The 18,249-nt window shown below is 41.4% G+C and overlaps 1 protein-coding gene across 1 annotated transcript in view; it reads right to left on the bottom strand.

Annotated features, from left to right (window-relative positions):
* Positions 1-838: 838 nt before the first annotated feature.
* col7a1 (collagen, type VII, alpha 1) overlaps positions 839-18,249 on the bottom strand; it is a 65,708-nt gene continuing 48,297 nt past the window's right edge. The window contains exons 99-119 of the mRNA XM_046076279.1: positions 15,002-15,037; positions 14,825-14,860; positions 14,430-14,486; positions 14,252-14,323; positions 13,779-13,850; positions 13,657-13,692; positions 13,470-13,550; positions 10,558-10,611; positions 10,195-10,248; positions 10,032-10,094; positions 9,893-9,955; positions 9,115-9,231; positions 8,188-8,265; positions 7,783-7,836; positions 7,593-7,641; positions 7,373-7,381; positions 6,071-6,154; positions 5,577-5,702; positions 3,434-3,607; positions 2,884-3,066; positions 839-2,809 (exon numbers count right to left, since the gene is read on the bottom strand). Of these exons, the coding sequence (XP_045932235.1) occupies positions 2,781-2,809; positions 2,884-3,066; positions 3,434-3,607; positions 5,577-5,702; positions 6,071-6,154; positions 7,373-7,381; positions 7,593-7,641; positions 7,783-7,836; positions 8,188-8,265; positions 9,115-9,231; positions 9,893-9,955; positions 10,032-10,094; positions 10,195-10,248; positions 10,558-10,611; positions 13,470-13,550; positions 13,657-13,692; positions 13,779-13,850; positions 14,252-14,323; positions 14,430-14,486; positions 14,825-14,860; positions 15,002-15,037 (1,527 nt within the window). The 3' untranslated portion in view covers positions 839-2,780. The remainder of the gene's footprint in view (positions 2,810-2,883; positions 3,067-3,433; positions 3,608-5,576; positions 5,703-6,070; positions 6,155-7,372; positions 7,382-7,592; positions 7,642-7,782; positions 7,837-8,187; positions 8,266-9,114; positions 9,232-9,892; positions 9,956-10,031; positions 10,095-10,194; positions 10,249-10,557; positions 10,612-13,469; positions 13,551-13,656; positions 13,693-13,778; positions 13,851-14,251; positions 14,324-14,429; positions 14,487-14,824; positions 14,861-15,001; positions 15,038-18,249) is intronic.

The raw sequence follows: 18,249 nt of genomic DNA, 5'->3' as shown, positions 1-18,249 counted from the left end.
TTGTGTCACCTGTTTCGTTGAAGGCCCTTTCTGGTTACAATGTAACAATGAATCTGTGCACGAAACTGTGGCTATGTGATTTAGATTTAAATTATTCTAGCTAAGTCAATACCTAAATATTTAACAATACCAGCCTTCAACTAAAATGCCTTAACATGGTGGTAGTTTAGTGTGACTCTGAAGCGGCGTCCATCACCTGAGATGAAGCCTTTTCCACGTATTTATCTTAACATACATAATAATCACTGTCAGCCTGTCATGATCTTGACTTTACCACTGCATGCAGAATTGGTTAAAGCGGTCACACACTCTCTGCCGTCACACATGTAAGCTTAAAACATGATAAGGCGCCGACTAAGATAACTTCGTACGGTAAAGGAGGAGGGCTAAGTGACAACGAAGCTGTGAGAGGCCTGTTGGGGTTTGATTAAGTGGATATGTAGTCAGTGTCTTCCGCCCGGGGAAATCAACCGAGGGCAGAGAGCATGGAAAAACCAAGGGAGGAGGAGTCGTGGCCAACAAGCAGAAAATCCTCTCATTAAGAAAATCTGATGATGAAATTAGAACATCTAGATCAGTCACACACACACAATTTTTAAAAATGTCCTAATTTTCTCCATTAACAGATTATAAAGTGAATTTCCATTATTGGGAATATTCCATTTAGATGGACACAGATCATCGACACCTTATCATTTGATTTTAGTTGTCAAACAGACTGTCTGCTAATGAGAGGATCACAATTTTAAAGGCTATATGTTTTGTGTTGTCCAGTGTATGCTAAGCTGCTTTATTAATAGCTTATTAATAGCTAGAATGAGGTAATACACCAAACTTGTTTTTACTTAAACATTTTGTTTATTAAAAATTCTTATTAAAATGTTCCATAATACTACAGACACAGAATGGTTTGTACCACACAAAAACAAAAGGCTTCCATCTTCAAAACGCAGTATAAAAATACCTTTAAAAATAGCACCTTTTCTCTGGCAGGTAAACATGCAGTCATGATCAGAAACACAGCTTTCCCCAAAACAATAAAAAAAAAAACATTATGTACAAATTATTGTCAGAATATTGTGCTTGATTCTTCATATTTAATACAAATGATAAGACTATATCCATAACAATCACCCAATATAGTTGTGCTTGCATAGTTATGTAGAAAAGTGATAGTTATTTCAGGCATCTGGGGTTCTGGAAGTTCATTTTCTGCATAGACAGCATCAGATGACTTGCAGTTAGATCACTTTCAAGGCTTGGATGGGGATGGTAATTAATTCATTTCAACCATGTTGAAAAAGCTCTGCTTCTATGATAAAAAGTCAAAGTATAAGAACATGTACATGCAAACCGAAGAGCACAGCGGTAAAAACTAAGCAATCAGTCACAGAGATTAAAAATCTGTTGTGTGCTTTGTTAAGTGCTGAAGCTAGTTGTGTAATTCCTTTAAGTTTCTTTTTCTGTTTTTGATATAGATTTATATACTTCCTGTACTGTTTGTCATTGTTATTAAGTTAAAAATGGGGGTAAAGATCATAGACTGTTTAAAACACAAAGGTTATACTTTGTAGAAACCTATTAATACATTCAGCAATTTACATTGACTCCCTTTAAGTCAATGACTACTGAGGCTTCTAGTAATGGTCCATTCAGGTGCTCCTTGTATGTTTCCATTTCCCAGAGTTGGGAAGTCGTTCTTCCGACGGAAGTAACAACATGGACACTACAAAGAAAATGTAGTTCCAACTCAAAGCGTTTAAACACGTTGATTTTCTTACCATCAACTCAACATTTACTTTCTTCTACCATGTTTCTGCATAATATGACGTCAACTTGGCATGTCGTGTGCCTATATTCTCACAGACTTTCCAACTCGTTCCAACTTTAGGTGGCGTTCATGTGAATTTTCCCAGTTTGTAACTTTTTCCAATTGGAATAATTTCCAATTATTCTGACACCAGATGAATGCGGGGTAAAAACAACAGTGTTTAGAGCTCTTTGCTAACCAAACTGACTGAAAAGACACGATTTCTCAGAAACAAAGCTAAAATACTAACCTTAAATATTGTGTTTCTGTGTTGAGTAACATACAGTCAGATTCTAATTAGATTCTCATCTTTGGATCAACTCAAAGGGGTAGAAAATTGCAGTAAGAGTTTTTTTCATTTTCAAAATATCTAATGTGAACGATTTAACCACCACTTCCACACAGAAAAGGCATTTCTTTCAGTTTTCCTGTTCCAATAATTAGTGGAGTCATTGGCTCCATTTAAACACAAAATGACTGAACAACCGTACAGTCCCAAAAATGACCATCAAGTTAATGATCTTCACCATATTGGTACTTACTTAAAGAATATTGCATTGTAATTTGAGTCAGGTTGTTTGTCCAAATTATTATATGTGCAGCTTGAAATGGATGAAGCTACTGCCATCCAGTGCCACAATACTATGGCAAAGTCTGTTAGTAAAGTCTGTGTAAAAAGCAAAGACACTCTTCTTCAGTGTGCAAATGTTAAACGTGTTCGTTTTACTACTGCAAGAAAAGAAAAGTATTTTATAACCTAATAAACACTATTTTGTCTTTTTTCTGCCTGATTTTAAGAACATAAAGCAAGGAGGCACTCTGGTTTACCTTTTTAACCTGGGGCAAAGTTTGGTTGGGTTTACAGAAACAATAAATAAACAAAATAAATCTTGACCTTTGACATTTGACAAAATAGTAATCTATAAAAGCAATCTAAAGGCTAACGCTCCTGTGGCTGATGAGGCCACAATCATCGTGCCGTCTTCAAGGGACGAGGACCTGCACAACAGATAGGTCGTTAGTCCGCATACATTCAATACCTAACATAAACTAGTGTGTGTGTGTTTGTGTACCTTCTTCCTCCCCAAGGCAGACCTCCTCGCACTCCTCCAGGTGAAGGAAGCGGTTGTCATTTCCTTCACACCCGCTGTAGATGAACGGCCTACAGGCCTGAACCTGACTGTTAAAGTACCAGCGCAGAGTGTATCGTCCACAGCTCCCCTCCTCCATGGGCAGCAGGCACAGGTCTGCTGGAGCTGCAGAACACACACACACACACAAAGATGGTGCACCCATAGACACAAAGAGACGCACACAGTGAGAAAAGGGCAGGCCAGGCGAAAAGGAGCAGAGCAGCCATAACGAGCAACAAGGGGACCCGAAACAAGCATTCATGACCACAGAGATCAAAACTCAAACTGTTCATTTTAATTATTTACTTTTTGTTAGATGCAAAGTAACTCATTAGCACTGACATATTATTTGTTTTTGTATTACATTTTACAGGATGCATATACTGTATGCCAACCTGAGACATGCAGAGAGGGCCAGACACCAGACAGGCACGATGAATTAACCCTTAATACATCCCAAAATAGGACAACAGCACATGAGCTGGTTTACCTTCCCCTTTGACTCTCCTCTTGGACCTGACTGATTTGGGTGTGACTGCTTTCAGAGGTGTAACTTTGACTGCTTTCTGAACAGCAACTGTTGCTGTTTTCTTAACGTCTGCACTGGCTGATTTGTTTGGTTCGACTTTGACTGTTTTGTCAGTTTCAGCTTTGACAGCTTCACCTGTCAACACACACACACACACACACACACACACACACACACCATAGACACATTCAAGATAAATAGAAAATACACATTAATGTAAAAACAATGGTTTAAAGATTTACACTATAAATACTCTGTACTATATACACTACATGAAAGGTCACAGACTCAGGATAGTGTGTGCAAGGTCAACGCAGTTTCCCAATGTCATGAAATGAAAGTGGAGTGCGTACATAATATGAGACACGCTCCTCCAGCACAAATTGGATTATGTGCCGATTGAATAACCAAATTATGTGACATGATCACAAATTCAAAACGCCATCTTCTGTTTATTACTTGATACATTTGTAGCATGTAAATTAATTTGGTTAATGTTGGGGTCATTGTTAAGTGACCTTTTGGAGAAATAAATATATATATATATATATATATATATATATATATATATATATCCAAAAGGGGTCTCTCTCTCTCTCTCTCATAACCACCTTCATAAGAGAGATCTTGAAAACCCGGACTTAATGGCATAATTTCATTATACATATACATTCAAATAAATGGGAATAACAGTTAGTTTGACACATGTTTTGTTAGGATAGTGGTTTGGTCGTTATGTGCAGTTTAAAAAGGTACCCTGCAGAGTTTTTGACCACTTGTATTGATATGGAGCGATGTTTTCAGCGTCTCCTGTGAGCTCACAAGGCGATAAACAGTAACGCCGATGTCCAAGGACAGTTAAATCAAGGGCAACTGGACTTGACTGAAGATACTTGAAGACATTTCGCCTCTCATCCAACTGAAGAAGCATCTTGGATGAGAGGCGAAATGTCTTCAAGTATTGTCAATCAAGCCCAGTAGGCCTTGATTTAACCCTCAGATAACTATGACCTGGATGACTGAGAATCTTCACAAACAGTCCTGCTGATGGTTTTACACTATTCTGCTGATCTACAGTTGGTTGTGGTAACATGCTATGAAATGTAGCAATGTGAAGAAGCAAATATGGATGTAAAGATCTCAGATTCTACTACAAATCTTCTTTGCAAATGTTTTTGAAAGAAATATATTCAACACATTTATAAGGCATTAAGGCTTCCACCGGCCATAGCTGCAGCCGCCGCAGGCGATGTCTCTAGTCTAGTCCAGTTAGTATAGCTAGTCTATTTTTGACGAAAGCCGCGTCAAGCTGCACAGGTCAGATCTAGCTGGGCAGGAAGTGAGACACAAACACGGCATAGAGAATCTGGTCAATTTCCAAAATAAAACACCCTGTGCAAACTCCGGATCATATATCAACAGATAAAAAAAGAAAACATTTAACTATGTAGCTTACTTAACCATGGTAGAAGCACAAAACTCAAGGACAAATTACCAAATCAGCAAAATCTGAGCAAGTCAACAAAGTCAGGCATGCTAAATGATCCACTTCTGAAAGCTCCCTGTGGGCTATGAAGCCCCACAGCCAGAATACGATGCAGCCGTGGCCCTGTGGAATACAGTTGTTAATTTTGTTTGATGGTTGAATAGCTTTGGAACGCCCCTCCCTCGACAGATTGTTGGTCATTTTGTCTAGCTCCAGCTCTCTTTTCTTCATTTGTTCCACAACTACTTCTGTCACTTTTCACGTGAACAACCAAAGGCAACAATTTGAATGCCTCCCATGAGAAAAAACATGCACCGTTATCTCCATATTTAAACAATTATCTCACCCATCTTTTTGATGGTCATACTTTAACTCAGCCTTCCAAATCTGCTCGTTTTGGTCAGGAACACAGAATGTAAACATGATTTTGTTTGTGATGTTGTTATCAAAAACACCACAGGGTACCTTATGTCTTTTATTTTGGGAAAAAAAACAATTTATTTTGCTTGCAAGCAGGCAACACATAGAAATTTCACGCTAGACTGGGCTGGTTTAGGTGGTACTCAAGTGTGCTATTTCACTGCATGAGAGAATTGGACACAATATGAAACACAGTACCATCACTCTGGTTGGCAGGGGGAGGTAAGTAGAGCAGCTCGTCCAAGGGATCGTCATAGGCTTCGATGGAATAGACGTGCTCATAATCTGGGTCATTGGTGTTCACCACCACACGCAGCTCACGGCCTGAGAGAAGAGCAACGCCATACAGGTCAGAGAACTTTCACCCCCAAATCCTCCAAACTTCAGATAGAGGGAAGGCTCTCAACAACATAAACTCAACACAAGAAGCCTCTAAATAAATTCAGAACAGTCAGTTCAGTAGAGCCTATACCCTAACGTGTATTTGTCTGGACATGCTCAGAGATATAGACTATGTTATGTGGGACACAAACACAAACGGAGTCCTCTGTTTTCTTGATGAGAAAACCACCCAGTGTTCAGAGGTCTCCAGACATAGCACCACCAAGCTAAACCTGTTTGTTAGGAGGCAAACACGCAGACAGAAAAACAGATCAAGGCCGACAGACAGAGCTATGGATGGACACACTCACCATCCTCACCCTTCACGGCCAGTTGTTGCTCTGCTGCAGGCCGAGCCCTGACCTCGGGCTGGGGCCGACTTACTGGGCCTGAACCTGAGAGAGCCAGATAGGACAAGGGGGAGGGAACAGGGACACCGAGGGAGCAGAGACAGGATTCATTGATGCGAGAGGGACCACGAAAGTGTTACACAGGCGGGAAAAAACATGGTGAAAAAAAGGAAGAACAGAACATTGTGGTAGTAAAACACTGAGACACATGAGCAGACAACAAACCCAAAGCACCACAAAAATCATTCCACCGTTCCAACATATACACCAGCTAAAAGACTTTACCAAGTATTTGTGAGACTGGTCAATGTGAGGGCAATCTTCCAAAAACTGGTTTTAATCCTTTAAGGACTAAAGCCGCTGCTATGTGGACTTGTGTCACACTCGAGTTAAACAGTTTTTTAACTCCAAGTCCAAGTCAAATAAGTGCTTTCAATCAGCTAAAGACTGCAGACTCAAACCAATACTGACGTGTACATTATGAAACACATAACTATTTATTAGGTAATAATAAATACATAAACATGAGTAAAATGTTTGTTTTGGCCTCATTCTCAGTAACGCTGCATATTTATTAACAGCCTGCCTCTCCATGACTTATCTCATGCTGCTGAAACTGCTGCTTCACAACACTGATGAAGTCTTGCATTGATTAACAGTGCGGACAACTTCCACACTTGTTCAAACTTTGGGAAAGTTTAGTTTTGAGGTTTTTCACTCATTTTCTTTTCATTTCTTTTAAATATTTAATGATATCCCTTTTCACTGTGAATACACCTAGATTAAATTTATTGAATGGAGAAGGTATATTGTTTAGTCCGGCCATTGCCTTCGTCAGCGCATTGTGTTATGGGCAAAGAAGTTTATCATTGAGATCAATGAAATATCAAAACTATGTCTAAAGGCACTTGAGGCTGAAAAGTTAAAGCAAGTAAGGAACATCGCAAAACATCTTCGCACAGTTTAAGATATTTCAGGCCAATCTTAAGATTATTTTAAGATTTATCACAAGAACTACCTGGATAATGAGTGTACTTCACACCACCTTGTTACTTTGTTCAAACAAATGCAGCGAAACAGATAAAATATTTTTTGTGTGCGTGAGGTTAAGTGATCATGCATTTCACTCATTTACACAAAGACTGCTCTCACTACAGACTCTGCCGCAGCATATGTGCAATAGTACACCCCTGTGACTCATGCTAAATCACAGCCCTTCTGTCCACCTTCCTATGTTCTGCTACAGCTGAGTGGCTCACTCACCTCCACACGCTGAGGATCAGACAGATGGACAGGAAGGAAGCAGAAACAGAAGGAATAATAAAAGGTCAGTTTATCAGTCATTAATCTACAGCTTCTTTTGTATCATACTTTCATAGAGTTTAGCTGAGGCTGTGACTCATATGCTGTGATTACCATTCGAAGTTCAACTTGGGGACAATTCTGGTCTAAATTTGCAATGCAAGCTGCGTAGAAGACTCACCACAGTGCTGACTCATCTCTGTGCGAACATACTCTCTGACCTCATCCTCCTGAATTCAAAATAAAGAGGGGAACAGAGCAAAACACACTTACAAAACACCACCCTAAAAATCAACTCTGTGTAAGTGTGTGCGAGCTGTTTGATGTGAGCATCTTTGGATTGAGCCCCGTGGTAAGGCTTAAGCACTGACCGTCATGCCTGCCTCTCCTCTGTCTCCCTTGGCTCCATCTGGGCCCATCTCTCCCTGCAACATGGACAGGTATTACACTCACGACACACAGAGAGGCTTGCAGCACATTAATTCATTAGGCTGAGACCAGGTGCAGCACATGAACCGAATGCAAAGTCAAAGAACGGTTGTATCAACAAGAGTGACTTATTTGAACCAAACATTCAAAAAAGCTTTATTAATATGTGGTTGTCATTTTTAATAACTAGTTTTCAGGGCCATGCAAATTTAAATGTCAGGGCGATGAAATCGGTGTCCAAGGAGCTCACAAGAACAAGAGAATTTAGTGCACTTGAGTAATTCTTAAGTTCAACAAGTAATTCAGTGCTGCGTGATGAACAACCAGGAGAGAAGTGTGACACTAACTGGCTCTCCTCGCTCCCCCGGGATCCCTGGGATACCACGTGGACCCACTGTGGCAGGACCATTTGGACCTCTCTCCCCCTGAAACACAAGCACACACCATTACGACGAACAACATGTCGTATTCTGTATTCTGCACATGCGGTATGCTGTAAAGTTCACCACTTCTTTTTTATTCTTATATCAAATTCCTCATACATCTTATATACGATGTCATGATAGGTTTGCAGTTTTTGTCTTTATCATTTATTGCTTTTCCATCCTATTAATAGATCCGCCTTCCTTTCAGGCTGCACCACAGCAAAATATTTGTTTAGGAAAATCACTGGAGTAGGTTGAATCAAGAGTGTCTCAGTTTGAAAAAAAAAAAGGGGGGGGGGGGGGTCGGCATCCATCAGAGAGACTCAACATGGCTCTGCTCTCCTGTCACCGGCTTTCTTCATTTACTTGATGATGTAGCTGACGAGCCAGTCAAACGCAGGGCCCATCAAACTGTCAATCATCATGAAGCAATACACAGCAATCAAACAAAACTACCAGTCAGGTGAAGAAGAAAGAGGGGAACAAACAAACAAAAAAAGGCGCAACACAAAAATACTGTATTCTTTTTATATCCATCCTACATCATAACGTCATCATTAATCATTAACGTCAAAACTGTCAAAAACAAAAGTTGTACCTCTATTGCTACTACACCACTCACATACCTCTGTTTCTTGCTTCCATTATATTGTATTTTTCTTTGCTAGATCACCATCAAATCTGTGAGCAGCCATAATAGAGGGAGTACCCATTTGCTAGTGAAACAAACTGTTGAAACGTCTTCATATCCTCTCTGATCTTGTCTTTAATAGACCTCTGACCCCACAGATAAAACATGTGACCAATGTGTAGAATTAGCCTTCATCAAGCCAAAGTAAGCGTAGTCACCTTCTGTCCCTGGAGCCCCTCTGGGCCTTTAGGACCCACTGGTCCCTGAAGGCCAGTCAGGCCCGGGGCCCCATCCACTCCTCTGGGGCCAGGAGGACCAGGGACCCCAGGCGGACCCTACATGAAGCACAGAGACAGTTAGTAATGTATCTCAAGGTTTCCTGTAGTTGTGAGGATGAGTGATGTTACGCTGCTAATAGTACAGACTTAAAGAGGTGGTATTATGCTCATTTTCAGGCTCAAAATTCTATTTAGGGGTTGTACCAGAACAGATTTACATGGTTTAATTTTCAAAAAACACCATATTTTTTATCATACGGCACATTGCTGCAGCTCCTCTTTTTACCCTGTGTGTTGAAGGCTTCGTTTTAGCTGCAGAGTGATACATCTTGTCTCTAAATGATCTTTGTTGGGATTGTTATATGACGTGCATTTGGCTTTCATCCCTGTGACGTCACAAGGGAAAGGGTTGGACTACAAACGAGTTGTTTTCAGGCAGCTCAGAGCAGAGTTTTCTGTGGGAGGTGGGAACTCCCTTTAGGCTGGACATTGGGCTTTTTCACTTTGCAAACCTGTTACATGCACAAAAAAGATATTTAACTCAATAAAGGAGAGGGAAAGCCAAAAAGCATAATACCACCTCTTTAATACAGAGATTATGTGCAGCATGTAGCCTCATTACAATTATAAGTAGGCTACTTCTATATGTATATATTTTTTTTATAAATATACTGTATATGTGCACACTATACTGCAGAAGTGGAAGTTACAAACTCACCCTTTCACCTTTCTCTCCCTGAGCACCTTTGGATCCTGCAAGCCCATCAAAACCACGGTCACCCTACACAGACAAAGAAAAGTGGTTACACTTTACATTTGGACAGTTTCTGTACAAAGAAATGTTACACAGCACACACCTTGGGGCCGACTAGTCCCTCTTTTCCGGGGGTCCCTGGCGCCCCAGAAGGTCCGAGTTCCCCCTGGAAAACACAGAGCATGCCTTTAGACGGCCATCTTAAGAAGCACACAGAGGCATACACAAGTTGATGCCTGATTTTCTACCACAGATGTTAGTCATACCTGTTCACCTTTTCTTCCTGGTAGGCCTGATCGTCCATGAATACCAGCATCCCCCTGAACATAAACACTCATTTACTTTGAAGCACATACCACATGACTCATCAGTGTCTGACTCATTGTACTTATTTTGGTTCAACATATAATCACAACAAAGGACTACAGTATACAGTATTTATTATTTTATTCTCCAGTCAGCAGTGAAATGTTAACATGCTTCCGTTTATTTGTTCTAAATTTGTAACAGGATGAAAACCCCACAGTGTGAGAAGGGGTATGATATCACCACCATACAATTTCTTCATTCATGCTCATTTCTTTCTTTCCTCCTACCAAACGACATTTTTCTGTCTGTCTCAATCCCACCTTCTCTCCTTTGGGTCCATCGCTTCCACAAGCCCCCTTGGGTCCTCGGTCACCCTGGAAACACATAAGTTCATCATTGACAGGGGCACATGAAGAGGCTCGTGAGTTACAAATGGATAAAATGCACCAAACCAGCCAGACAGAGAGCCCATCCATAGACGGTCCTCTCAAGATGAATCACTGTGCATGAGCACTTACTGTACACACGTGAACATGAACCATCTTCTTTAGCAACTTCCAGACAGCAAAGGATATGACGCAAAACTGGATGCTATAATTTTCCTGGTTCACAAGTTTTCCGCAAGTGTTCAGACAATAATCAGAGGATGGAATGGCTTGTCACTTTCTTTTTCTTTCTTGTATGACAGGCACATACAACAAGGAAGGTCAAACCATTGTTTGTTTTTTCTTAATTGACTCTGGGCTGGCCCAATCACATCTTTAAACCAGTCTTCAAGTTAATGCTGCCAAATGTGCAAATTCTCAGCCAAGTGAGCCAGAAGGCACTGGCAGCAGAGAGGAGCCCAGTGAGCCCAGCGATACCAGTTCAACTGTCAAACTTTTTCAGCTGAAGCAGTAAAACAGAAGACAATGGTGATAAGATAGGCAAGGTCTGGATTTGTCTGGCTGCATATTTAGCTAGATCAGGTACCTTTTGTTAAAACATGTTCAACTTTTCATGTGTATATCTTTCTATCTATCTACATCAAACTTTTGAAATGCTGAACTCCTTGTTATGCATGAATGGTTATGGTTATTGACAAGTCAGTACTTAGCATTAACAAATGAGAGACTTGCCACCAATGTAGACCGCATTTCTTGCACAAGGATTTAACGAAGAAATAAAACCTACAAAAATGCTGCTTTATTCTCCAATTGGAATGATTATTATATCTACTAAACACTATATGGACAGAAGTACCAGGACACCCCTGTCCCAATACTTTTTACAGGAGCTGTTTTTTCATGGTCTGGTCTTTCTTAAGGGATATCTTGATGCTACAACAGACAATTGTAGACAACAGTTCTTCAGACAAATGTTTGTGTTTGGCCTTTTCTTCTTTCAATATGACAATGCCCCTGTGCACTAAAGCCAGCTCCATAAAGAAATGGTTTTCCCAGTTTGGTGTGGAACAATTTGACTGGCCTGAACAGAGCCCTGACCTCAACCCTATCCAACACCTCAGGGATGAACTAGAACGGAGATTGCGAGCCAGGCCCTCATGTCCAACATCAGTGTCGGACCTCACAAATGCTCTTCTGAATGAACGGGCAAAAATCTTGTAGAAGAGTGGAAGCTGTTATAGCTGCAAAGGGAGGACCAACTCCATATTAATGCCAATAGATTTAGAATGGGATGTTATAAAAAGTAATGTGTAGGTGTCCCAGTACCTTTGTCTATATATATGGTGGCAAATAGTATACTATCATATTAAATTATATGAATATACTAACATTAGATATATGAATATACCAACATTATATAATTAATATATTTATACAAAATTAACAACAAAAATACAATTATACTAACATTATTGTTGTAAATATTTATTGTTGGTATTCAAGCACACAGTGATCTTGGATGGATGTACAGGAAGTTTTCAACCCAGTTTTTCCTTTGACGTTAAAAGGTGGCTACTAATTCATAAAAATACATTACAGCGTGAGCATTATCTGAAAACCATCCATGCATAAAATGTACTAGTGGTAACAACTGGCACAGAAACTAAAGTTACAAAATGGTTTCTAACGTTGGACGGGAAAACCAAAGTGCAATCTAGCATTATATCTGATAATTATTTCTGTACTTAGCTGTGATAGATACTGTGTACTCCTATGCTCCTTATTCTACTTGATGCAGTTGTGCCCTGTATTTTATTACAGGAGATAAATAGTGTACACACAGTCATTCTTGTTTATAAAGTCATTATCTCACACCTCTTCTTAAATTTAAAACTAAACTTGAACTCAGGGTGGGCTAACTCATGACTTACCGTTTAAAAGTTCAGTAAGTGGGTGGTGATGGTGTAATGGATAAGACACATGCCTTTGGTGTGAGAGACTCGTGTTCAATCCCCTACTGTGACCCATCCACCATTGTGTCCCTGAGCAAGACACTTAATTGCTCCAGAGGTGTGCTCTCTAACATATACAGTAATTGTAAGTTGCTTTGGATAAAAGTGTCAGCTAAATGAATAAATGTAAGACAGTTAGATGAGAGGATCAATAACACACAAGTCTGTATGGTAAATATGAAGCTACTGCTAGTTGACATTAATATTATACGTTTGAACAAATAAAAAATGTTAATTAGTGAGTTTAATTCAAAGCTGGCTGAAGCTACACATTTACCAAAACAGACACAAGAGTGATATCGATCGAAAAGCGAATACACGTTTAACGTCTGAACCTTTTTAGAGATGTCTGTGATTGCTTCTGATGGTGTTTGCAGGTATATGCTTGTGTGTGTCCTGCTGTGTTTAGGTCTCTCTTGTAAAATAGATCTTTATCTCAATGAGATTACCTGATTAAATAAAGGTTATAATCATAATTTTAAACCAAAATTAGCTTGCCTCCACACCTCTGAATAGTCGCCCACAGCTTTGATTGCTTTAGTGATTCAAATGTAATTCAAATGAATGAATGAAAAAAAGGAAATTAATTCTATCAGGCTGAGCACATTTTTTCAGGTATTAAATCATCATAATCTTGTGGGTGGAAGCAAACATTCTGCATTGATATTTCTGACACAATTTGTATTAATCCTCTGAAATTATATCAATTTTATGCTATTATGGATTTGTGACTGCATCACTGACACCTGAAAGATGCCTCAAGGTTGAAACCACACAGAATGAGCAAAAAACATCTCATGTACACACACAGACAAGTACACACACTGAAAATACCTTGATTCCTCTCATTCCTAGGGTACCGATCTCTCCCTTCTCCCCTTTACGCCCTAGCAGCCCATCTTTTCCTGGTAAACCCTGGAAGAAATAAGAGAAACCATCCCTTGTTCTGTCAACTAAAAGAGAAAACACAATAACAAAGAAAATGAAAAATATGTATTTGGATGGAAGCTAAATCACAGACCGATTCACCAGGAACTCCAGGTTGTCCGGCTTCTCCCTGCAGAGAGACGACAGAAATACATGATGACCGGTGTTTACTACTGACTTTGGGTTTGCCATTCATTTTGAGTTAGTGTAACTTGCCTTCTGTCCACCGGGGCCACGGGCACCCGGGAATCCAGTGGATCCTCTTTCTCCCGGCTCTCCCCTCAGACCCTGATGTCAAATACACACAAGTATACATATTGATATTTTGTAATACCAATGCAGCGACATCTTATCACGCGTTAGAATAACTCCACTATCAGCATATTATTTAAATGTCATCTTTTCCTGGTTGTGTTGCAATTAAAACCAATTAATCAGCCTGATGACTAATGACAATAGATCATCAACGCCTAATTTAGATTAAATACTGTTAAAAGGCACAGGCTCTAGTGCTGAAAGAATCCATCACCTTGTTACTTATGGAAATTCAGGTGAGCATATTTCACTATTTTCTGACAAAAGAGTAAGTCGATTCCTCAGAGAAATAATCAACAAGTAACTCAAAAATCAAACTGATCCTTAGTAGCAGCCATAAAACTATCTGTTCTGGCAAAAATAAACAAACTTACCTGCTCCCCTGTGGGGCCCTCTTGTCCCTTTGCCCCTTTTTCTCCTTGCACACCTTTGGGTCCCCTGTCACCCTAAAATAGCAAAATTCACAACAAGCAAAACCAAATACACACTTCAAGAACAGAAGTGGACATTTTACTATATGAAACATTTTGTCCCATCCAGGTGTTCACTAACTGTTTCTCCTTTATTGCCCTTTTCTCCAGGAGGTCCTCCCACCAGCACAGTGTCCCCCTGTGAGTGACAGTACAGCTGTAAACATCTGGCTTCACCCCGAAGTCAAAACATCAGCAAGATGTGTCATTCGGTTTCATTTTCTTAAACTGTGTCACTTATAATGTCACAGCTTATCATCATTGTGTGTATTCATATATTCCTCTCAACTGAGTAAATCTCATGACAGAGCTCTTTCAAAACAGCCGCTGTTGACACAAATATGTTTTATTTTCCCTCTTTCTCCATTTCTGTGTCACTGTCATTTACAAATATGAATAAATACACAGGCAAGACAGACAGAGAGTGAGGGAAAAAGAGAGCGCAGTAGAGCTTATTAGATATTAAAATACACACACCTTCTCTCCTTTGTCACCTTGCAGCCCCGAGTCTCCCTGAAAAAAAAAAAAGATTGAGAGAAAAACATTTCATTCAGGCGTGTCAATTTAATTCACCACTTTACATCAGCAGAATGCTGGGGGGATGAAGCATGCATAGTGACACATAAAAATGGGAAAAGGGCCAGTAGTATTCACCTTCTCTCCCCGAGCACCACGAATCCCAGGGGGACCCTGATGAACACACAAACAGACAAACACCATGCCCCATTTTATATGGCTCCATACTGAAAATCCACCATGCATGTTTCCAAGCCTAGCCATGTTTTTCCTTTGTCAGACAACAAAACTGAAATGACTGATTAGACTTCTTGCTTGATGGTACATGATGAACACATAGCAACACTGAGAGGGAGGACAAGGCCTATTGAATAATTATGTATGAATGTAAAAAAGACATTGTGTCCTTGTGAAGAACAGGTCTTCTATAATAACAACTCTAAAGATTACTGCTTGACTTTTTTACTTCATGCCTCCATATAGATTGCCCGTCAATTAGGCACTTTGAAAAACACAACCCTGAAAGCTTTAGTGGAAAGGCTGTCTTGGTGTACTTCATGTTCCTGAGGGATGGATAAAAAAGGAAACACTTTACAGTACACACACACAAAAAAATAAATCTCCCCCTCTCACCCCTTGCGTGGTGGTATGTGTCATCCTCAAGCTCGGGTCCTCTACCAGAGGCCTGGGAGTTTGAGGGTTCTGCCAGTATCTTAGCTGTTCCTAGGATTACACCCTTCTGGACAGAGACCTCTGATGTTTTACCTGGTATCTGCTGTAGCCACTCTCCCAGTTTGGGGGTTACAGCCCCTAGTGCTCCGATTACCACTGGCACCACTGTTGCTCTTACTTTCCACATGTTTTCTAGCTCCTCTTTCAGCCCTTGGTATTTCTCAAGCTTCTCGTGTTCCTTCTTCTTGATGTTGCTGTCGCTTGGGATTGCCACATCTATCACTGCAGCCTTCTTCTGCTGTTTGTCGATCAACACAATGTCTGGTTTGTTAGCTATTACCAGTTTGTCAGTCTGGATCTTGAAGTCCCACAGGATCATTCTCAACTACCTTAGGCGTCTTCCATTTTGACCTTGGGACTTCCAGCCCATACTCATGGCAGATGTTCCTGCACACTATGCCAGCTACCTGGTTATTCCTGCCTGCATCTTACACCCTGCTGTTATCTGCTGCACAGTCTGCACCTGGGGTCCTGCCTGGTGTGGTAGACCCCCGCCTCTACTGATCTTGTACTGAGTGCCTGTTCTTGTGCTGCCATGATTACTGCTTCTGTGCTGTCCTTTAGTCCACCCTTTTCCAGCCACTGGATCCACTGGTAGGATTTCCTGATATCAGTCACTTCTTCTATTTGTCTGTGGTACATGCCGTGCAGCAGCTTGTTCCTCCATGAAGGTTCTTTATCTTCTGTTCTTTATCTTCTTTGTCCTCACCCTCGGGTTTCTGCTGCCTGAGATATTCACTAAGCCCTTCATCTTTAGGGGCCAACTTCTTGATGTACTCTTGGATCTTCGTCGTTTCATCCTGGAGAGTGGTCTTGACACTCACTAGCCCTCGGCCTCCCTCGCTATCCTTGTCTTTATGTCAGTAGCCTCTATCTCCTCCTTTGGCCAGTTTATTATACCAGCGGGGTGTCTGATGACTGGCAGGGCGTATGTGTTGATGGCTTGGATCTTGTTTTTCCCCATTCAGCTGACTTTTCAGGACCTGCCTTACTCTCTGTAGGTATTTGGCTGTGTGGGACTTCCTGGCTTCTGCTTCTCCCTTGTATCTCTCTAGGCGGGTGGCCAGAGCGGTATGTCTTTGTTTGGCAGTTTCCAGAGCCTCAGGTATCGACAGATTGTTGTATTTCTTAGGTAGCCCCTTCTTTGCACCTTTCTGCAGTTCTGAGAGCTGACTAACCTCTCTTCGTGTTGCCTTGATCTTGGCCTCTAGACTTCTCCTCCATGGGGGTAATGCTCTTTGTGGCTTGTGGTGTTCATCTTATAGCCAAGCATCTCTAGGATCACTGTTGCTTTGGCGTACATCAGCTCATTGGTTTCGGTTATGTTGAGTGATTCTGTGCCGTAAGGGCTTGTTGTTATCTGATTGTGGGGATGATGATGAGGATGTTAGAACACTGAGCTAGGAGTTGTTTCTTTGTCAGTCTTGATGATGGGTTTTGAAGCATCCATATATCCCACAGTTTGTGCATATAACCCCTTTCACCGGGTTTACTTGTATTGTAGCATTGCATCAGATCCATATTTTCTGGTCTAGTCCATGTTCCAGTAGCCCATTTGTCATCAGGTTGCCCTGGTTACCTAGCACCTGACGCGGACCTTGTTGACCCGGGCGACGTCCGAGCCCGTATGGCTTTGTATTTGCGGTTTCACTCATGCCTGACTAAAATAACACATCCTAGATCTGAATGAATGAAATAATCTCATTAAATACTCCTTTCTTTACATAGTTGAATGTGCTGACAACAAAATTATTAATGGAAATCAAATTTATCAACCCCTGGAGGTCTGGATTTGGAGTCACACTCAAAATCAAAGTGGAAAACCACACTACAGGCCGATCCAACTTTGATGTAATGTCCTTAAAACAAGTTAAAATGAGGCTCAGTAGTGTGTGTGGCCTCCACGTGCCTGTATGACCTCCCTACAACGCCTGGGCATGCTCCTGATGAGGTGGCGGATGGTCTCCTGAGGGACCTCCTCCCAGACCTGGACTAAAGCATCCGCCAACTCCTGGACAGTCTGTGGTGCAACGTGGCGTTGGTGGATGGAGCGAGACTTGATGTCCCAGATGTGCTCAATTGGATTCAGGTCTGGGGAACGGGCGGGCCAGTCCATAGCATCAATGCCTTCCTCTTGCAGGAACTGCTGACATACTCCAGCCACATGAGGTCTAGCATTGTCTTGCAAGAGGAACCGCACCAGCATATGATCTCACAAGCGGTCTGAGGATCTCATCACGGTACCTAATGGCAGTCAGGCTACCTCTGGCGAGCACATGGAGGGCTGTGCGGCCCCCCAAAGAAATGCCACCCCACACCATTACTGACCCACTGCCAACCGGTCATGCTGGAGGATGTTGCAGGCAGCAGAACGTTCTCCACGGCGTCTCCAGACTCTGTCACGTCTGTCACATGAGCTCAGTGTGAACCTGCTTTCATCTCTGAAGAGCACTGGGCGCCAGTGGCGAATTTGCCAATCTTGGTGTTCTGTGGCAAATGCCAAACGTCCTGCACGGTGATGGGCTGTAAGCACAACCCCCACCTGTGGACGTCGGGCCCTCATACCACCCTCATGGAGTCTGTTTCTGACCGTTTGAGCAGACACATGCACATTTGTGGCCTGCTGGAGGTCATTTTGCAGGGCTCTGGCAGTG

The sequence above is a fragment of the Micropterus dolomieu genome, linkage group LG18, assembly GCF_021292245.1.
Source record: "Micropterus dolomieu isolate WLL.071019.BEF.003 ecotype Adirondacks linkage group LG18, ASM2129224v1, whole genome shotgun sequence".
NCBI lineage: Eukaryota > Metazoa > Chordata > Actinopteri > Centrarchiformes > Centrarchidae > Micropterus > Micropterus dolomieu.
Note: the sequence above shows the minus strand (reverse complement) of the source record. Positions and strands in the feature narration are given on the sequence as shown.